General features: G+C 47.2%; 1 protein-coding gene across 1 annotated transcript in view; it reads right to left on the bottom strand.

Annotated features, from left to right (window-relative positions):
• The window catches only part of LOC147725878 (putative E3 ubiquitin-protein ligase HERC1), a 1,064,842-nt gene that overhangs the window by 711,136 nt on the left and 336,052 nt on the right, over nt 1-17,654 (bottom strand). The window contains exon 21 of the mRNA XM_086963380.1: nt 11,408-11,634. Coding sequence (XP_086819506.1) covers nt 11,408-11,634 — 227 coding nt within the window. The remainder of the gene's footprint in view (nt 1-11,407; nt 11,635-17,654) is intronic.

Below are 17,654 nucleotides of genomic sequence, written 5' to 3'. Positions count from 1 at the left end.
ACGAACGTATATACGGACAGCCAGTATGCCTTCGGAGTGGTCCACCATTTTGGGCTCCTGTGGAGGGAGAGGGGATTCCTGACGTCCCACGGCACCCCGATCCTCCACGGAGATTTAGTCTCCGCCCTGATTGAAGCAGTTCTCCTCCCCAAACGATTAGCGGTGATAAAATGTCAGGCACACAAAAGGGTGACAGACTTAGTTGGACAAGGGAATGCATTGGCCGACATTACTGCACGAACCACAGCCGAGAATAGGACGGTGACACGCATGTACGTGACCAGGTCACAAGCAGAAACATGGAGTGACACAAGGATGATGATCAGAGACATACAATCGGCCAGCACCCCTCACGAGCTGACTAAATGGGCAGGGGTGGGTTTGAAGGATGAGGAAGGCTGTTGGCGAACGAAGGATGCAAGCAAATGGATGCTGCCCGACTCATATCTGATTCCCATACTGACCATGGCTCACTCCCCCGCACACATAGGATCTGCACCCATGATTGAACTCATTTCCAAAGTCTGGCATAACGACAAAATCCCTGACTCAGCCAGACGCCTAGTTCAGCAATGCCTTATCTGCCTGCAACACAACCCCGGGAAAGGAACTGTAGTGCCCCGGGGAGGGTTTGGGATCCCCAATCACCCCTTTGAGGTCCTTCAGATGGATTACATCCAACTAGAGAGATGCCAAAGCCTGAAGTATGTACTAGTCATCGTATGTGCCTTCAGCAAATGGGTAGAAGCCTATCCAACCCGTGACAACACTGCCATGACTACTGCCAAAGTACTACTGAAGGAATTCTTCCCTCGCTATGGCCTTTGCCGAATTTTATGGAGCGACAATGGCCCCCACTTCATAGCTGAGGTTATCCAGCTAATCCTGAAAGGGTTGGGGGTGAAGCAACGATTCCATGCGGTCTTCCACCCCCAATCCGCTGGTCTAGTGGAACGCCACAATGCCACACTCAAGCTGAAACTGGCAAAAATAGTGGCCACCACTGGACTTAACTGGCCGGATGCCCTCCCACTGGCTTTGTTATCAATGCGCTCCACTCCCACCAAGCACCATTTGACCCCCTACGAGGTCGTGTTCGGGCGGCCAATGAATCTCTGGACTGCTCCCAAACCGACCTCCATTCATGACGTCCCAGACGTCCTACTATCTGATTATTTGTGCAAGTTAACTAAAACGTTGTCTGTCATTCATCAACAGGTGCAGCAGGCCATCCCCGATGCTTCCAGGGGCCCCGGTCACGACATCCAACCGGGAGATTTCGTATTGATACGAAATTTCCAGCGAACCAAGAGTCTGGAGCCTCGGTGGACGGGCCCCTGGCAAGTGCTGATCACCACCCGAACGGCACTCCGAGTGGAGGGGAAGAGGCACTGGCTGCACGCGCATCATTGCCGGAAGGTCTCTGCAAACCTGGCCACGACAGAAAACATCAACACCCAAGAAGAGCTCCTGAGCAAAGACCGACCGATATTGGACTGTTATCCAGATACTGAGGCACTCGAACTTGCAAAATTCTCTGATCCTACTGTGCCATCCAGAGAAGGGTATTTCCTGCGTCGAAAGGAGGGAGTCTCGGCTAAGTAGGCCACGGACTAAGTTAAAATCTCAGAACGGTGACCTACACACAATCAAGGGTTGCCGGGAGAGAAGCTAAACGAGGTCTGTGGTTCTGCCCACTACCGAGCCCCTTGAAGGTGATGGAAGCGCCAAATAAGAAGATGATGGAAGCGCCAGATAAGAAGATGATGGAAGCAACGGGAAATACCCAGTATAGAAATCCAAAGACTGACAACCTACACAAATCAAAGACAATTGCACTCTTCATTGTCTTCCTCTTCTGCCTCCTACTCATGACCTCCTTCTGGATCCTGGAGGAGAGCACACCGGCTCATGAGGCCTTGCTACCTACTGCACAGCCAACACCCCTGAAAGAGCATCACCTAATCTCTCTGTCGCCTCAGCTCCGAGAAAGGCGCAGGGAATTCTGGAACAATTCCTTCGTGCAACTGTTGCACCAACATAACCTTGCTGCAAATGCTACGAACTGTTGGATCTGTGGGTTGCTCCCGCATGCCACTGGACACTCCATCCCCTTCATCCCTTCACCCTTCTCAGTTCACGGCTCTTGCCTCGCCTGGTTGATCCTCATGCAAGAAAGCCACAGGGACAACGCTACCTCCAGCCGGACAGTGTCACACTTCTACTCTGGGTTCTGGCTGAACAAAACAGGAAAGACTCCAGCTGCCCTGTGTCCTGCGCTCGCAGGCACCACCTTCATCAAAGACATTCCAGCCAAAGAACGAGTCGAAGTACAGGTGCTCCACAATCCAGCCAGAACCACCTTCTCTCATCTGCAGAAACAAACTACCGCCACCCTGACTGTGGCTCTGTCCGTGATCAATGTCACTGGCCTTGTGTGCCTAGAAGGCCAGGGAACGCAGCTGGTGGGTTACAGCGCCTGCCGAGTCACCAGAACATTGGACTCAGCTGAACCCCCTTCTTTTGTTGCCTCACCGAATATGTACTTTGTGTGTGGCACCAAAGCTTACACCTGGCTCCCTAAGGGTTGGAAGGGCACCTGTTATATTGCCTTCGTTCTTCCACCCACATATGTAGCCCCTGCCAACCACCACCGGCAGAGGCGGGCAGACGACCTTGGACAAGCCGACTCCACCGGAGCACAGTTCCTGGATGCAGCAAAGGGACTTGTTCCTCTGTGGGGTCCAATGGCAAACAGCCGTGCTATCCGACACCTGACCCAGGCCGTAGAAACAACGATCAACATCACGGCTGGCATCCTCGCCAACAACACTGCGGAGCTTCAGGCGGTCCGCCTTGTGACCCTTCAAAATCGACTCGTCCTAGACGTAGTTCTAGCCGACCGAGGAGGAGCATGCCGCATCATCGGATCCAGCTGCTGCACCTACGCACCAGACAACTCGCCCTCAGTCTACAAAGCCATTGAACACCTCCACAGACTGTCCTCAGAGGTTCACCAAGAGCAGGAAGGATGGTCGCTTGGGAGCTGGTTTTGGGACACTTTGAAAAATTGGGGTTGGAAGTTGTTTTCCTTCGTGCTGATACCTATTGTAATATTATGTGGGTGTTGCTTAGGTATCCAATGTCTGCCACCATTGTTCGGCCTTCTTTCTAGCTACATGTGCCCAAAGACTTTGGACTTCCGAAAAGAGCACATGAGCCCCCTCTATGAAGTAGAACTACGTGACCTTATGGGGATAAATCCGAACTGACAAGTTGGCGAGACATGTTAAAAGGGAGGACTGTGGAATTTTAGTTTGCGATCTGAACATCATCTGCGCCAGCTTGTCACCTATGCACTACGCGCACGGCAGCCATTCTAGGTCACCTATGTATTACGTGCACGGCAGCCATTTTAGATATCATGGTCTCCCTGTCCACGACCGATCGCCAGCGCGCCCCTCTGACCCAGCAAGCATCCTCCGCGCACCCTGGCTCCCCCCTCCCTCCTCCTTATGAGCATGACCCATCTGCATGACCCTGTCCTTAGGAGTCACGCCAGCGCCTGACCAACACCTCCTCTCTTCCCATGAATGCCCCTCTGTTGATAAACCTCCCCTCTGCGCTGGATTGTCCACGCAGCATGAATACCACTCCATTGATGGCCCCTCACCCGGTGTCCGACTGTCCACACAGGTCCGAGGCCATTGCCTAAGCCGAGAGATACCATTTACTGCCCTTATTGTATGAGGTCGCTCTCCTTCAAAGGACCCTCTATTGATCCAGGCCTCCCCACCCCCTGTGACATGATCAGGCGCACACATCCTAAGACTCGACAAAACACTCAGCCGCGTGATGACCCTCTCTCTTATCAGCAGGTTGAGGACCTCCATTGTGAATGTATATGGGGGTGGGATTAACACGAGGATTACGGGGATGTCATTTCCCATGCCTTACAAAGTTGTGATTGTATTAAAGGAAGGTCACATGCCATAAACCAGTGTATAAGAGGCCAGGCCTCTGAGTGGCTGTTAGAGCACCTCGAGACGATACCTTGTTGTCTGATCTGATGTGTTCTGCTCCGTCGGAATAAACTTCTGTTTCCTGCCTTCTGGTCTCCGGCGCCTGCCTCATTGCTTGGTAATTTGAATGGTACAAGGGCGGTTAGCGCCGGGCAAAAACTTGAGAAAGGTCCTAGCCCTACCTTTTTCCACAGACGCAAGGGGAATACTTGATACGACTATGAATGTAAGGAGGGTAGAAGGGTGGTAAACAGGAGCCACCGCTACTCGTAGTTAAATCCAAGGGAGATACGTTTAAGAACTGCAATAATAGCAGCAGAAACTGCTTACCAAAAATGATGTGCTCACAAAAGTATAGAATTCTGCAGGATAAACTGGGAGGAAATGCTAACAACCTTGATTGACAGGGATAGCAGCAGTTTTGGCATCTAGTGAACTCGGCAACTCTCTTGCCGCCATCATCTCTTGAGCCCCAAATAAGAGAGGAAGACTGGCTTACTTTTATCGCTGTTTTATAAAAGAGTGGTAGTTCTGAGAATACATTAGCAGTGCAGGCCTGTTCTGAAGAAGATTTTGAAGTGATCGCTAATGCACAGATGGCTGTAGTCCTCTCGGAAATAATCTGTAATACGAAAGCTATTAGAGAAGGTGGTCGAGATGACCATCCATCTGTGATAGTTAAAAAAGACCCCTTGAAATAGGGATCCATATTGAGCAGGTTTTTCAATGGGTATCATTGACTGGAGCTACAGTGAAGCCCATTCATAGAAAGGACACGATGGATCAGCCGGCTAATTATCACTGGATCTCTCTTTTAGATATCCTGTCCAAACTCTACACTCAAACACTGTTCAAACATCTAGCGACCTGGACCTTGGATACTGGAGTGATACCATCAGAGCAAGGAGGGTTTAGGCCAAAGCACTCCACGATGGACCACTGTTTCCCGCTGTGGCGAGTCGCGAAGAAGTCAATGGAGTTGGTAGGGGGCCTTCGCTGCTGTTTCGTTGACTTCCAATCGGCTTCCGACAGGGTGGACAGCGGCATGCTTTGTGTAAACTACAGCAGTGGAGGATATCTGGAGCCCTCTTGGGCCTGGTGATAAAACTCTAGATTGATAACTGGGTACAGACTGACCTCAATGGGCACGGAAGCCTGACTAGGAAACTTCCGGTTGAGAACGACTTGCGACAGGGGTGCGTTTTAGCATCCCTGCTGTTTGGTCTGTCATTGCGGACCTCCCCAGATGTTACGTGATATGCTTAGTTGTTCACCAAAGGTTGGAGGTAGGCATATCAGTTACCTCATGTACGCAGACGATCTGGTGGTGATGGACCTCAGGCCTATTGGGCTGCAATGAAACTAAATGCCCTAAATGCCTTCTATGTTGAAAACAAACTAATGTTTACATTTTGACAAGACAAAAAACATTTTTTATGCTAAGAGGAAAAGGAAATATGAGTGGCTCCTAGGTGATGTAGGTCTAGAGCAGATTGGAGAATATAAATATCTGGGCTTAACCTTTTCAGACGATTTGAGGTGTGATAAACAAATGGATTCCCAGAGACTTGTTCTATCCACAGTAGTAAATGGGGTGAAAAGATATGATCATAAGTTTGGGAACCATACCTTTGAGCCACTGAGCAAAGTTAAGCAGGGTAAGCTAATTCCACATGCCCTTTATGGGGCAGAAGTGTCAGTTTGGGATAGGCGGGTATCATAGGAAGGTGTAGAAAGCATTTGCCTGAAACTTCTCCTTGAACTCCCTAAAAATGCTATGATTCAAGCAGTGAGGAGGGAGTTAAGAACTTTAGCCTGGAGTGCCCTGGTGGATGCGATAGCCTTGCGCTTCTATTTTTCTCTTAAAGATGGGACGCCTCATGATAAATTGTGAGAGCAAATCTTACCAGAAACAATGTTAAGGTAAGCCAATAAAAAAGGCATGTCTGGTTATAACGGTGAAGCATTTGGGTGACCACAGATGTACACCAAAAGTGGGGAAGTGGCCCAGACCAAACATAAAGATTACACTCAGGCAAAGGGCTTTAGAAACTGCCTGGGGAGACGATTTGCACTATCTCAAAACTAAGAACTCAGTTACTCCTTACTTAAGCTTTCAGGAGAGCGCGGATCTATTCCCTTACCTGTAGAACATTCCGGACAAGCGTCAACCTAGTGAAGCCTTGCGTTTGCCCTGGGGGCGAGGTAGGAAATATTCAGTGAGCCAAATATTGATGGATTGTGCATTCTTCAATGTGGAAAGGAAAGGAAAAAGTTACTCCAACCTGTATTTAAAACATATGGGGCCTTATTTATGAAGGCCTTGCGCCGCCGGTGCGTCACTTTTAACATGGGAAAAAGTGACGCACTGATGGCGCAAGGCTTTCATAAATAAGGCCCATGGAATCCAAATGAGGGAAATGGGTTTGGATTTGATACATGACCTCATGTTTCGAGAGAAGCTATAGCCACTGGCCAGTATTTGTGTAAAATCTTAAAGACAGTTATTACGCCTTTTTTCTTTAGGATTTTAACACGTTTGGCATGTTTTTTTTTTTGCTGAGTAAAGGAAATTTTAATTGCAATGAGAGGATCTTCAAATAGGAATGTGTTAGAAGATGGGACGTATGTCTCAAACTGAAGCAAGATTAGGAGAGATCATTGACGTTGCAATAAGCTGCTATTTACATTGCACTGTATCAGTGCCAAAAGGTTTAATATGAATTGTTTGTCATTGGCTAAAATCTTATTATGTTGTTTTAAAAGAGCTGTAAATATATATGAGATCTTGGGCTGTGAGTTATATTGTGTGATAGTCTGGAGAAATGTTAATGTTTATATCTTTGTAATTGTATAAGTTGTAATTATATGGGAATGAAGGATATTATCATGAACTGTTGTTTTAGGTCATTTAACAATATACATACATATATCTTTTTTTTTTTAATTGTGTGTATATTTCTATAAGAATTGTATTTCTTGGAAATAAAGTATTTTGACCTGACTGACTGCTGACCTTTAGGCAATGAAAGGAAGGGATACCTTGCTGACCTCTAGGTGCTTTTATCTTGATTACAGTAGATCCCGTCTACAGTTACATATCAAAGTGGTCCCTGAAGTATGGTCCAACCCATTCTGATATATAAGGACCAGGATGAGAACCAATGATGAAGCACAAAACCAACAGGGTGCGCAAGGGTCAACAAAAAACAACACAGGGTCGTCTACAACAGGAATGTAACTTGGTGGGTGATTTAACGATCTGGTGATAGGACACCTTTGTGCTGATAACTATAGAGCAGCAGGAAGTATCCTATATCCCCCCAAAAGTCTCTAAGAACAACTAGGGATCTGGGTATACTGTTTGTTGCACAGCGGCTGCCCACTCTACGATATCCTGCAATGGCTTCGACTGATAAGGACATTTACAAATGGCCGCCAACCATAGGACTCTTCGCAAAGGATGCCACCACATGGCATTTAATATTTACATTATTGATACATATGTGATGTAATAGATAGAAATATGGCCTCTTCTTACAACAATTGCTGTATTGAAACAGACATAACCCAACCGGTATAGGTAAACTAAGCATGGGCGGAAAATCCGTTTCGCTCGCGGATTTTGCGGATTTTTGGTAAATTCGCAATCAGCGAGATTCGCGAATCTCCCGCAAAATCCGCGAGCAGCGGATTTTGCTTGCACTGCTCGCACTGTTCGCGTGAGTTCGCGGCTTCCCAGTACAACTTCGCGCCCCGCGAATAAGTGCAAAATTGCAGAAATACGATCTTAGCAAAACTGAAACTACTTACCAGGTTCAAAAGTTCAGGCTCATCATTAGTAGCCATTTCCTGTAGTGCTTCCTGAGGGGCCCCTCCAGAGTTCAGTTGGCAGTTGCAACTATTATGTGACCCTGCTCTGAGCCTCAGAATAGTTACACATATGCCACAAAGGTCCTGAATTACAGCTAAGGGAGACAAGCAGGAGCCAGGCTGGAAGTTCAAATCCATTAATCTGCCCCTAATTCATTATTGTCAGTTGGGGCAGGGCAGGTGTTGTAACTAATTTTGCAACAATGAAAGCACTTAGCAAGTGCGAAAGATCACTAATCAGGAAGCACTCATGAAGCAGGTGCCAGATAAAAAAATATTCTGTGACACATTAATCAGCCCCAAATTAATTCAGGTCACTTGAGGCAGGGAAGGCGTGCTTGTGTTGCCACAATAATGTACACTGACTGGACAACCAGAGGGTGCTGTGATGAACCAGAGGGTGGCATGGGTGGGCCAGAGGGTGGCATGAGTAGTCAGAGAGTGGCAGTGGTGACAGAGAGTGGCAGTGATGAAGAAGAGTGTCCCAAACAGGCTGGACACGTAGAAACAACAAGTTCGCCAAACTTGCGACCCGACAGGTAAGTTCGCAATTTGCGAAAGTGTACAAAACCCTCGCGAACTGGCAGAAACCCGCGCAAACACACAAAAAAAAAATCCGCAAATTCGCGAGAATTCGCGGATTTTGCGGATTGCGAGTTCGCAAATCCGCGAAATTCGCGAACGCGAGATTCGCAAAATTCGCCCATGCTTAAGGTAAACCACTATTTAATGCATCAATGACCCTGTAGGTGGCTCTATGAACTTAGGTATACATTTACCAATACATCAATCATGGTCAATAATTCAGGCATAATTTCCAATTAATAACTGTACACACCCTGCTAAAGCAATATTCACTTATATACATAACCGCACAGTCAGTTGACAAATGAATGTTATCTACTGATAACAGTCATCACCCATTAGTGATACTGACAGGAGAATATTAATAAAGGTATGTTCCCTATTAGGGCATTGTAATTTTGAGAACTCCAGGCTTATAACATAACCTAACATGCGTATTTGTAAAGCGCACGTTCACCCGAGGGTATTTTGGAAATGAATAACTGATGTTTATTGCTATTCAACTCAATGGTATTTATTTTATCAACCTCAAAAGGATGAACGGCTCAGTGGACCTGTCGGGGTTTGAAGACATGACCATGAGGTTGAACGAAGGCCTCTGCAGTGGGTGCATTAGTCCACTTCACCACCAGCTCTGCTTTTAAAGGGTGGTATAAGCCCAGAGTCCCAACATTCTAATTTTTGTCTTCATATTTCTCCCTTTTTAATTTAGAACATTTTACCTTTAGTTTATGGAATGTTCTAATAGCCTTCTAGCACTTATGCCTCAGGCAATAACTGTTGTTTAAGGCCCTCTCCTCATAGGCCCTAATCGTGGTTCAAGATCTTTAACAACCGATATAGCCCTTGGCAGCAGACATGGGGCTATGTTGATAGAGGCAGGCCAAGTATTCATTCAGGCAAGTAACCTAATGGTACATGCAGGGTAGTATTGATGGCGGCCAGCATCCTATTGATTCGAAACTGATTTAGGCGAGGCAGTTATTAAAGGACCATATATCCTTTAGATAGAGGCAGGGTTGGGGTAAAGAGAGCATACACGTTATTGTCACATTGAGGGCAGAGATTGCCATCGCAATACACGTTATTGACAAGGCAAGCTTTCATCCTCTAAATACAGACAGGACAGGCATTGGATGCAGCTCTGCACACCATCAATGCAGAGGTAGGCCCTGCTGAGAGATGTAGACGAGGTGTGATGCTAACCTACACTCTACTTTTACAGGCAGAAGAGCTATTGACAAAGGCAATGGCGACACTGAAAAGGGTAAGGCACCAATCAATACAGACAGAGGAGGCACTGGATGCAGCTCTGAATCTCATTGATGTTTGCACAATATGCATCGGTACGCCCTGCGGAAAGATGCAGGGGAGTAGGTTGCTGGCCCACACTTTACGGATACCGGCAGAGCTATCAATGAAGGGGTTGGCTACACTGATAAAGAGAAGGCGCCGATCAATACAGGCAGGGCCTATGCTTGCATATACAGGACATGTGATATGAACACATCACCTTTGAAGAAGGACAAGGAGCTATTGATACAGGTAGGATAAGTACTTATACACATGCAGTTTAGTGAGAGGCGTGGCAGCTGTTGACACTCAAGACTCCAATTGAAAGACTTGATCGACATTCACAGAGACCACTCGGTTTTTCATACATCAATGACCCATTTTGAGAAGTGCGCCCACAACACGATGCTGTGAAATGATCCCGCCTCACGAGCTCCTCTTATCGTGATGATACTCACATTGTTTGAAGGCGGGAAAAACCTACTCAAGCCAAGCTGTCTGGATTAGGCAAATGTCTAATTTCTGTTGAACTACAGATGCTAGAAAATCACCCTATGAAAAGGAAATACCCACCTGTGGGCCCTATTAGAAACCTAAGTCTAAGTCCTCCTGTCCTCCGAAAATGTGATGGCCCCAGACATTATCAAATGAGGTCAAACATCCTGGTGTGAATAAGGACTGGAAGCTCTCACTTGAAAACCAAGTACATGCAGTGACAAGAGACGCCTTCAATGCACTGGGAACGCTTCGATATATCTCACCGTACATAGGGCCATATTATCAAGAAAGGCCGATACATAATCACCGCTTTTATCGGCAGTTTCCTGCCGATAAAAGCGGCGATAATGTATCGCCCTTTCTTGATAATATGGCCCATAGGTCTTTCACACAGGATTCAGGCATCTCTGCCTCTATTGATATCCTGACTGAATTTTATATTGGACTTTCATAAAATAACTAAGCCTACACTTTAGCAGTGAGACAAGTTCTTAAACAGACAGTACCACATTATCCCCGCTCTGAACGCTCTTCACTGGTTGCCAGTTGCAAGAAGACCATCCTTCAAAGCCTTCTGCATTGCACACCCGGTGATTCACGAGATGAGGCCAACCTTATTACAACCCAAACTGAGGTGATACATCCACTAGTGGAACCTTACATCGCACAAGCTCCACGCTGGATAAAACCCCGATTAAAGACTCACCTGGGTGGGAGCTCCTTCTCAGCACAGACTTGCAAGCTTTGGAATATCCTCCCACAGAGGACAAGACCGCCCACAACCAACGGGCATCCAGAAGAGAAACCAAGACCCGGCTACTACCACATGCTGGACCCAAAAGACCTCATGCTGCAACTGTTGAGTGCTTTGCATGTACCACTTGGTGATCCTTTTGGCGTTCTCCATTACTTACACCCACAAGCGTAAGATGCACATAGATGCTGCTGCCCCAAGTCTGAGGCACACTCTCTGTCCCCTCCAGAAAACAACAAACACTAACGAACGTGAATTCTACCAGCACCCTTCTCCCATCTATGCAATAATTACTCACCAACCCACTATAAGCTCTTTGGGGATTCAACATGAGGTCAAGAAGCGCTATGAAAATGCCACAAAACCATAAAATGCTCCTTACCTCTGCCCTTTTCTGCTGCTGGTTCATTGCGGCTGCAATGGCGATGGAGAGTTCCTCTGGGACTGGCTGCTTCCCAACTTGGCCTGATGGGGGAGGAAGGCTTCCGCTGATGAACTCGCGTATGGTGGCTAGAATCTGAACATGTGAGGGGGTACCGCTACCGCCTGCTTGAGATAACTCCTTGGAAGCATTATCCCAAGAATCAACAGGCTTCTGTGAGGAAACATCTGAAGAGTGAAAAGGAATGAGCAGAGAGAGCAAAGATAATAATGAAACTGACTGTACTAATGAGAAATGCGGGATGAGACTGCAGAACATGTACTAATAGAGACTGTGGAAAGACCGGACATAACATACAATGACAAAGATATACAGCCAGGAATGGAGGATGGAAAGGCATACCCTGCACTCAAAGGGCATAGAGGTGGAAATGGAACTCCTGTGCTGTCAGGGAGTGTGGGAGGAAGAGGCAGAGGATGAAATGTCTGGAAGTTTGAGAGGAAGCCTCAGAAAAGGAACTAACAGGAAATGTGAATGTGAGCAGCAGAACATGTAGCAGCAGGAAGTGTGGGTGCTAATAGTAAAAGGGTGTGGAAGAGGCACGGCGTGTGGCAAAAGGTGTAGGGGGGAGAAGGAGAACATGTGTTGTCGCATCACGCTAGGTGATAACACAGCCTGTGATGCGGGCAAGGAAGGACTTGTGGAGGGTGACTGGAAGAGTAAGTGCTTTGCAATGTGGCTCCTGCAACCACCATGGTCATGCATTATTTCAGGTCTGAGCTGTCATGCAACTAGCTTATATAAATGTAATGGTTGCTGCAGCGGACCCTGTGGTGGGCTTGTCTTATTTAGCAGAGATTACACTGGTGCAAGGCTGTTCCCCCTGTTTACACTGGTCTGCCGTTCTGCAGTTAGCTGCTTCTCCCAGAGATTTGTGCCACCTGTACTGAATATGCAAACTAAACTAATGTTCATGAATCTGAGAAGTTAGGCTCTTGGTGGAGTAGACAGATGAGGCAGGAAGATGAACCCAAGAATGAGCCCTGCTGGCCTGCGCTGGCCTTCCCACTCAAGCTGTGTTCAAACTCCCTGCTTCACACAATGATTCATAGGAAGGTCTCAAGAAGATCATCAGGTCATTCATCTGATGTCTGCCAAGAGATTTTCTGGGCACACCTGATAGATTTATCTTGGCTCCCATCCCATGAAGGTATACTAACCAGTCATGTGACATGGAGAAAGCAAGTGTCCCACATTATCCTAGTGGAAGGGCCATGTTGGGCCCTACTAGACCTCAGACAGGATGCTTTCGGAGGAGGTCCTCTCGACTCCTCTCCTTACTTTTAATATATTTCTATATCGCAGCAAATTCCGACCCGACAGATCATCAACCTCTCACCACTGTTTTTAGGGAGCACAAGGCTAAGAAGCAGCCACAAGTCATAAATCTGAGTTTTACACCTGCAGAACAATCATTTTTTAAGACTTCATTAGTCTGGGAAGGGAAACATCTGGCTGATCTTGTCTCGCATTTTACACTAGAAACAGAACTTCCAAAGCCATTCACTGCAGAGGAGTATCTGTGATACCTCTTAGAAGAAGCCTGATCCGACGCTGTGAGCCGTAGTGGCACCTGATCTAGTCGACCGCCAATGAGGGAGAGATCTTGATTTTTATCAAGAAGGTGAACTATTGGTACAAAAGGAACTCGAGTTACTTCTCAGATTGCATGTTGCCTGAGATGCCATTGAAAGGTCTAATACTAAGAGGTAACACTTGATCTTCTCCAAGGCGCTCAGCAATAGCGTCACTGAACAGGTGCGTGAAGGACATCCGGGAGCTGGCGCCATAAAAAGACGGCTGTGCCAGAAGGAGCTGCTTCCTCATGAATGAAGTGAGTGAGATGGGAAGAGGTGGTTAAGCCCTGACACTGACCTGCTCACCCTTCTGGGGTTTCTATAGTGAACCAGTTTTGTCTCTTTACAGGAGGAAGAGGGGAACATTGATCAGGAAAACCTGGCGGAGGAAGAACTGCCGGAGAACCGTTTCCACTAAACTATACATCTCTCCCTCCCACGTAAATATCCGCCTAATTTAGATCTCGGTGGACGGGTTACTCAGTCACAAATGTGACGGATATCTCGTCTGCCTAAATATAAACCACATTCATTATATCCTACGGGATTATATTTCGGTTAACGGGATATCAGTCAACGTTGTGACAGAGGAACATGAGTGCCGATATCTAAATCAGACCCTTCTATGCCCGCTCCTCTCTCTCCCGAGCATGCTTCAATGTCTCGTACACAACACAATCCGACAAGGGGTCACATGCCTGCACTAGAAACAACTCGTCCCAAGCGTCTCATTCGACTCAATGAGAGACTTATCAAAGTAATGGACTGAAGGCAGTGAGCTATCATCTAGACATGGGATGGATGTCCAGTCCCGCAGACTCACACACCAGCTGAGCATCAGTCTGACGGTAACGTCTGAGGTGCACGCTCTACAGTGTGCACGTTGTACGTAAGGAGGTGGACCAAGGGCAGACTTGCGGAGAACATCTGCAGGGAGGATGTTCTCTGCTCTGGCTCCCTCAACCATGATGGCCTCACATTATCACACAATAGGAAGAGACAGGTGAATTACTACCAGGAAGAGTGTATAAAAGAGACGGAATATCAGAATGTATTGTAAAATGAAGTGTAGATAAAGGAGGCAGGGAAGGTACTAACGGAACCTATGGAAGGAGGACGTAGGGCTTGTACTGGGAGGAAGAAACAGTGAATGTGCTACCAGGAAAAGAGTGGAAGATGCAGAAAAAATGTGATGTGAAAGGAAAGCACAGACAGCGTAGTAAAAGTAAAAGCACCTGCAATGCAATAGGTCTCGCATTAGTGAAACTGTGAGCTATTGATGTTGCAAATGTTCATGTTTTAAATTATGCCAGCAGGAGCATACATAATAAGAAAGAAATCCCACTTGATGGAAAGAGGGCAGCACCACAGACACCTAGTAACAGCCTGTGGTGCTGCACCCTTTCCTGATGACCTAATATAGGAATTCTATTACCATGAGCCTAAAGGAACTAGCACAAGCATTTTTTCCTTAATAAGTGGAATTTTTGTTCTTATCGCAAATGCTAAAAAAAGCCTTAAAATGCTTGCGCTTGTTCCTTAAGCTACGTGGTAATCAAATTCCTATATTAGGTTTAAAGGAAAGGGTGCAGTACCACAGGCTGTTATTAGGGACACCTAGGAGCAGATGTTGGTACTGCACCCTTTCCTTAAGACATAATATTCCATTACCACGAGGCTTAGGAAACGAGCACAAGCATTTCAAGCTTTTGTATACTTTGCGATAAAATAATACATTCTACTAATGAAGGAAAAAATGCCTGCTCTCGTTCCATGTGCCAATAGTAATGGAGCTCTTATGTTATGCTTTAAGGAAAGAGTGCAGTACCACAGGCTTTTACGTTACTGAGGACACCTAGCAACAGCCTGTGGTACTGCACCCTTCCCTTAAGCCATAATATTTACATTCTATTACCCAGATGGAGTGGTCTATGGTAATGAAGCCCAGGGGCAAGAGAGCGCTACACGCGGAAGCAGCGGCTAGGCGAGTGAGCACCGGAATAAGGCTTCTCTCATGAACACTGTTCGGTTTCAGAAAATTATTAAAGACATGGCTGTTTTCAAAATTTATAAGTATGGTGGCATGTGAACCAGGCGTCATGACAATAAATTAAGTAGTTCCGAAACAAAACAGATGCAGCCCTGCAGCGTAGGTAAACTGTAGTTGGCTGGTGCTGCCTGCCATGAAACGGAAGTGACGTCTCAGAAGCACCAGCAAATAGCAAGCCAGGAAAGCAAAGCAACACCTGAGTGACCCAATGGCAAGCAGCAGGAAGCATCAGGCAGGATTATACTCTGTATACCCACTACACCGAGTTTTGCAGACAGCGCATGCGCACTGCCTAGGCAGGACCTAAAAATGAGAGAAGGCAACACAGGATCTACTGCCAAAAGTGGGAGAGGAGGGAAGAAAGAGTGTACAGAGGTACAGTTTAAGTGGAAGCTACCGAAAGAAGATAATTATAACACGTATAGTGAATGGGAGGAATTAACAATGCAGAATAAGAAGGTAGGTTGAGAAAAAGCCACAGAGAATGCACTGAAATGTGTAAGAAATGGCTGATCAATGCACGGGCAGCAACATGCAACATCAAGCAATGGATAATGTACTTATAAGTGACAGGAATGCATAGAGAATGTAATAACAGGAAATGTGATTGGGGGAGAGACACACAATTAACTAACAGCTACTATGGAAAGACACAGAGAATGTGCTGACAAAGTCTTAGAGAAAGTCACACAATACACTGGTAGGAAGTTTGGGAAGAAGACAGAATGCGCTGGCAGGAAGTGTGGGAGGAATTCACAGAATGCGCTGGCAGGAAGTGTGGGAGGAATTCACAGAATGTGCTGCCGGAAGTGTGGGAGGAATTCACAGAATGTACTGTCAGGAAGTGTGGGGGGATGGCACAGAATGCGCTGGCAGGAAGTGTTGGAGGAAGTCACAGAATGTGCTGGCAGGAAGTGTGGTGGGATGGCACAGAATGCGCTGGCAGGAAGTGTGGGAGAATGACAGAGAATGTACTGACAAAGTGTGGGAGGAAGTCACAGAATGTACTGTCAGGAAGTGTGGGGGGATGGCACAGAATGTGCTGGCAGGAAGTGTGGGGGGAAGGCACAGAATGTACTGTCAGGAAGTGTGGGGGAAAGGCACAGAATGTACTGTCAGGAAGTGTGGGGGGAAAAGGCACAGAATGTACTGTCAGGAAGTGTGGGGGAAAGGCACAGAATGTACTGTCAGGAAGTGTGGGGGGAAGGCACAGAATGTACTGTCAGGAAGTGTGGGGGGATGGCACAGAATGTGTTGGGGGAAGGCACAGAATGTACTGTCAGGAAGTGTGGGGGGATGGCACAGAATGTGCTGGCAGGAAGTGTGGGGGGAAGGCACAGAATGTGCTGGCAGGAAGTGTGGGGGGAAGGCACAGAATGTACTGTCAGGAAGTGTGGGGGAAAGGCACAGAATGTACTGTCAGGAAGTGTGGGGGGAAGGCACAGAATGTACTGTCAGGAAGTGTGGGGGGATGGCACGGAATGTGCTGGCAGGAAGTGTGGGAGGAAGGCACAGAATGTTCTGTCAGGAAGTGTGGGGGGATGGCACAGAATGTGCTGGCAGGAAGTGTGGGGGGAAGGCACATAATGTACTGTCAGGAAGTGTGGGGGGAAGGCACAGAATGTACTGTCAGGAAGTGTGGGGGGATGGCACAGAATGTGCTGGCAGGAAGTGTGGGAGGAAGGCACAGAATGTGCTGGCAGGAAGTGTGGGGGGAAGGCACAGAATGTACTGTCAGGAAGTGTGGGGGAAAGGCACAGAATGTACTGTCAGGAAGTGTGGGGGGATGGCACAGAATGTGCTGGCAGAAGTGTGGGAGGAAGGCACAGAATGTGCTGGCAGGAAGTGTGGGGGGAAGGCACAGAATGTACTGTCAGGAAGTGTGGGAGGATGGCATAGAATGTGCTGGCAGGAAGTGTGGGAGGAAGGCACAGAATGTACTGTCAGGAAGTGTGGGGGAAGGCACAAAATGTACTGTCAGGAAGTGTGGGGGGATGGCAAAGAATGTGCTGGCAGGAAGTGTGGGAGGAAGGCACAGAATGCGCTGACAGGAAGTGTGGGAGGAAGGCACAGAATGCGCTGACAGGAAGTGTGGGAGGAAGTCACAGAATGTACTGTCAGGAAGTGTGGGAGGAAGGCACAGAATGTACTGTCAGGAAGTGTGGTGGGATGGCACAGAATGTGCTGGCAGGAAGTTTGAGATGAAGGCACAGAGAATTCTAAGCTTTCAGCTGTAGCATATGAAGATGAGGTTCCAAATTAAATTTGCCATTTTATTTTAAAAGATACATTGAGAAGCACAATACAGTAACATAGGCTTGCTCCACATGGTTAGTGTTGGTGGTTTGCCTGGGGAGCTGTCATTTCACACAGAAAGTGGAATCGAAGACACAAAAAACAACACGTCTTACTCTGTCTGGAGGGCAGGATGGTGGGAGGAGGGACAGCAGCTTCTGGTGGCTTCATGTGCATGAAAAGAGAAACATTCAATCCAGTTAGAGTCTCAGGCGGATTTTTGACACATAAACCTATTTACATCAATCGCTTTTCGTTGAGACAG

The sequence above is a fragment of the Lissotriton vulgaris genome, chromosome 3_1 (assembly GCF_964263255.1).
Source record: "Lissotriton vulgaris chromosome 3_1, aLisVul1.2, whole genome shotgun sequence".
NCBI classification, from domain to species: Eukaryota; Metazoa; Chordata; class Amphibia; order Caudata; family Salamandridae; genus Lissotriton; species Lissotriton vulgaris.
Note: the sequence above shows the minus strand (reverse complement) of the source record. Positions and strands in the feature narration are given on the sequence as shown.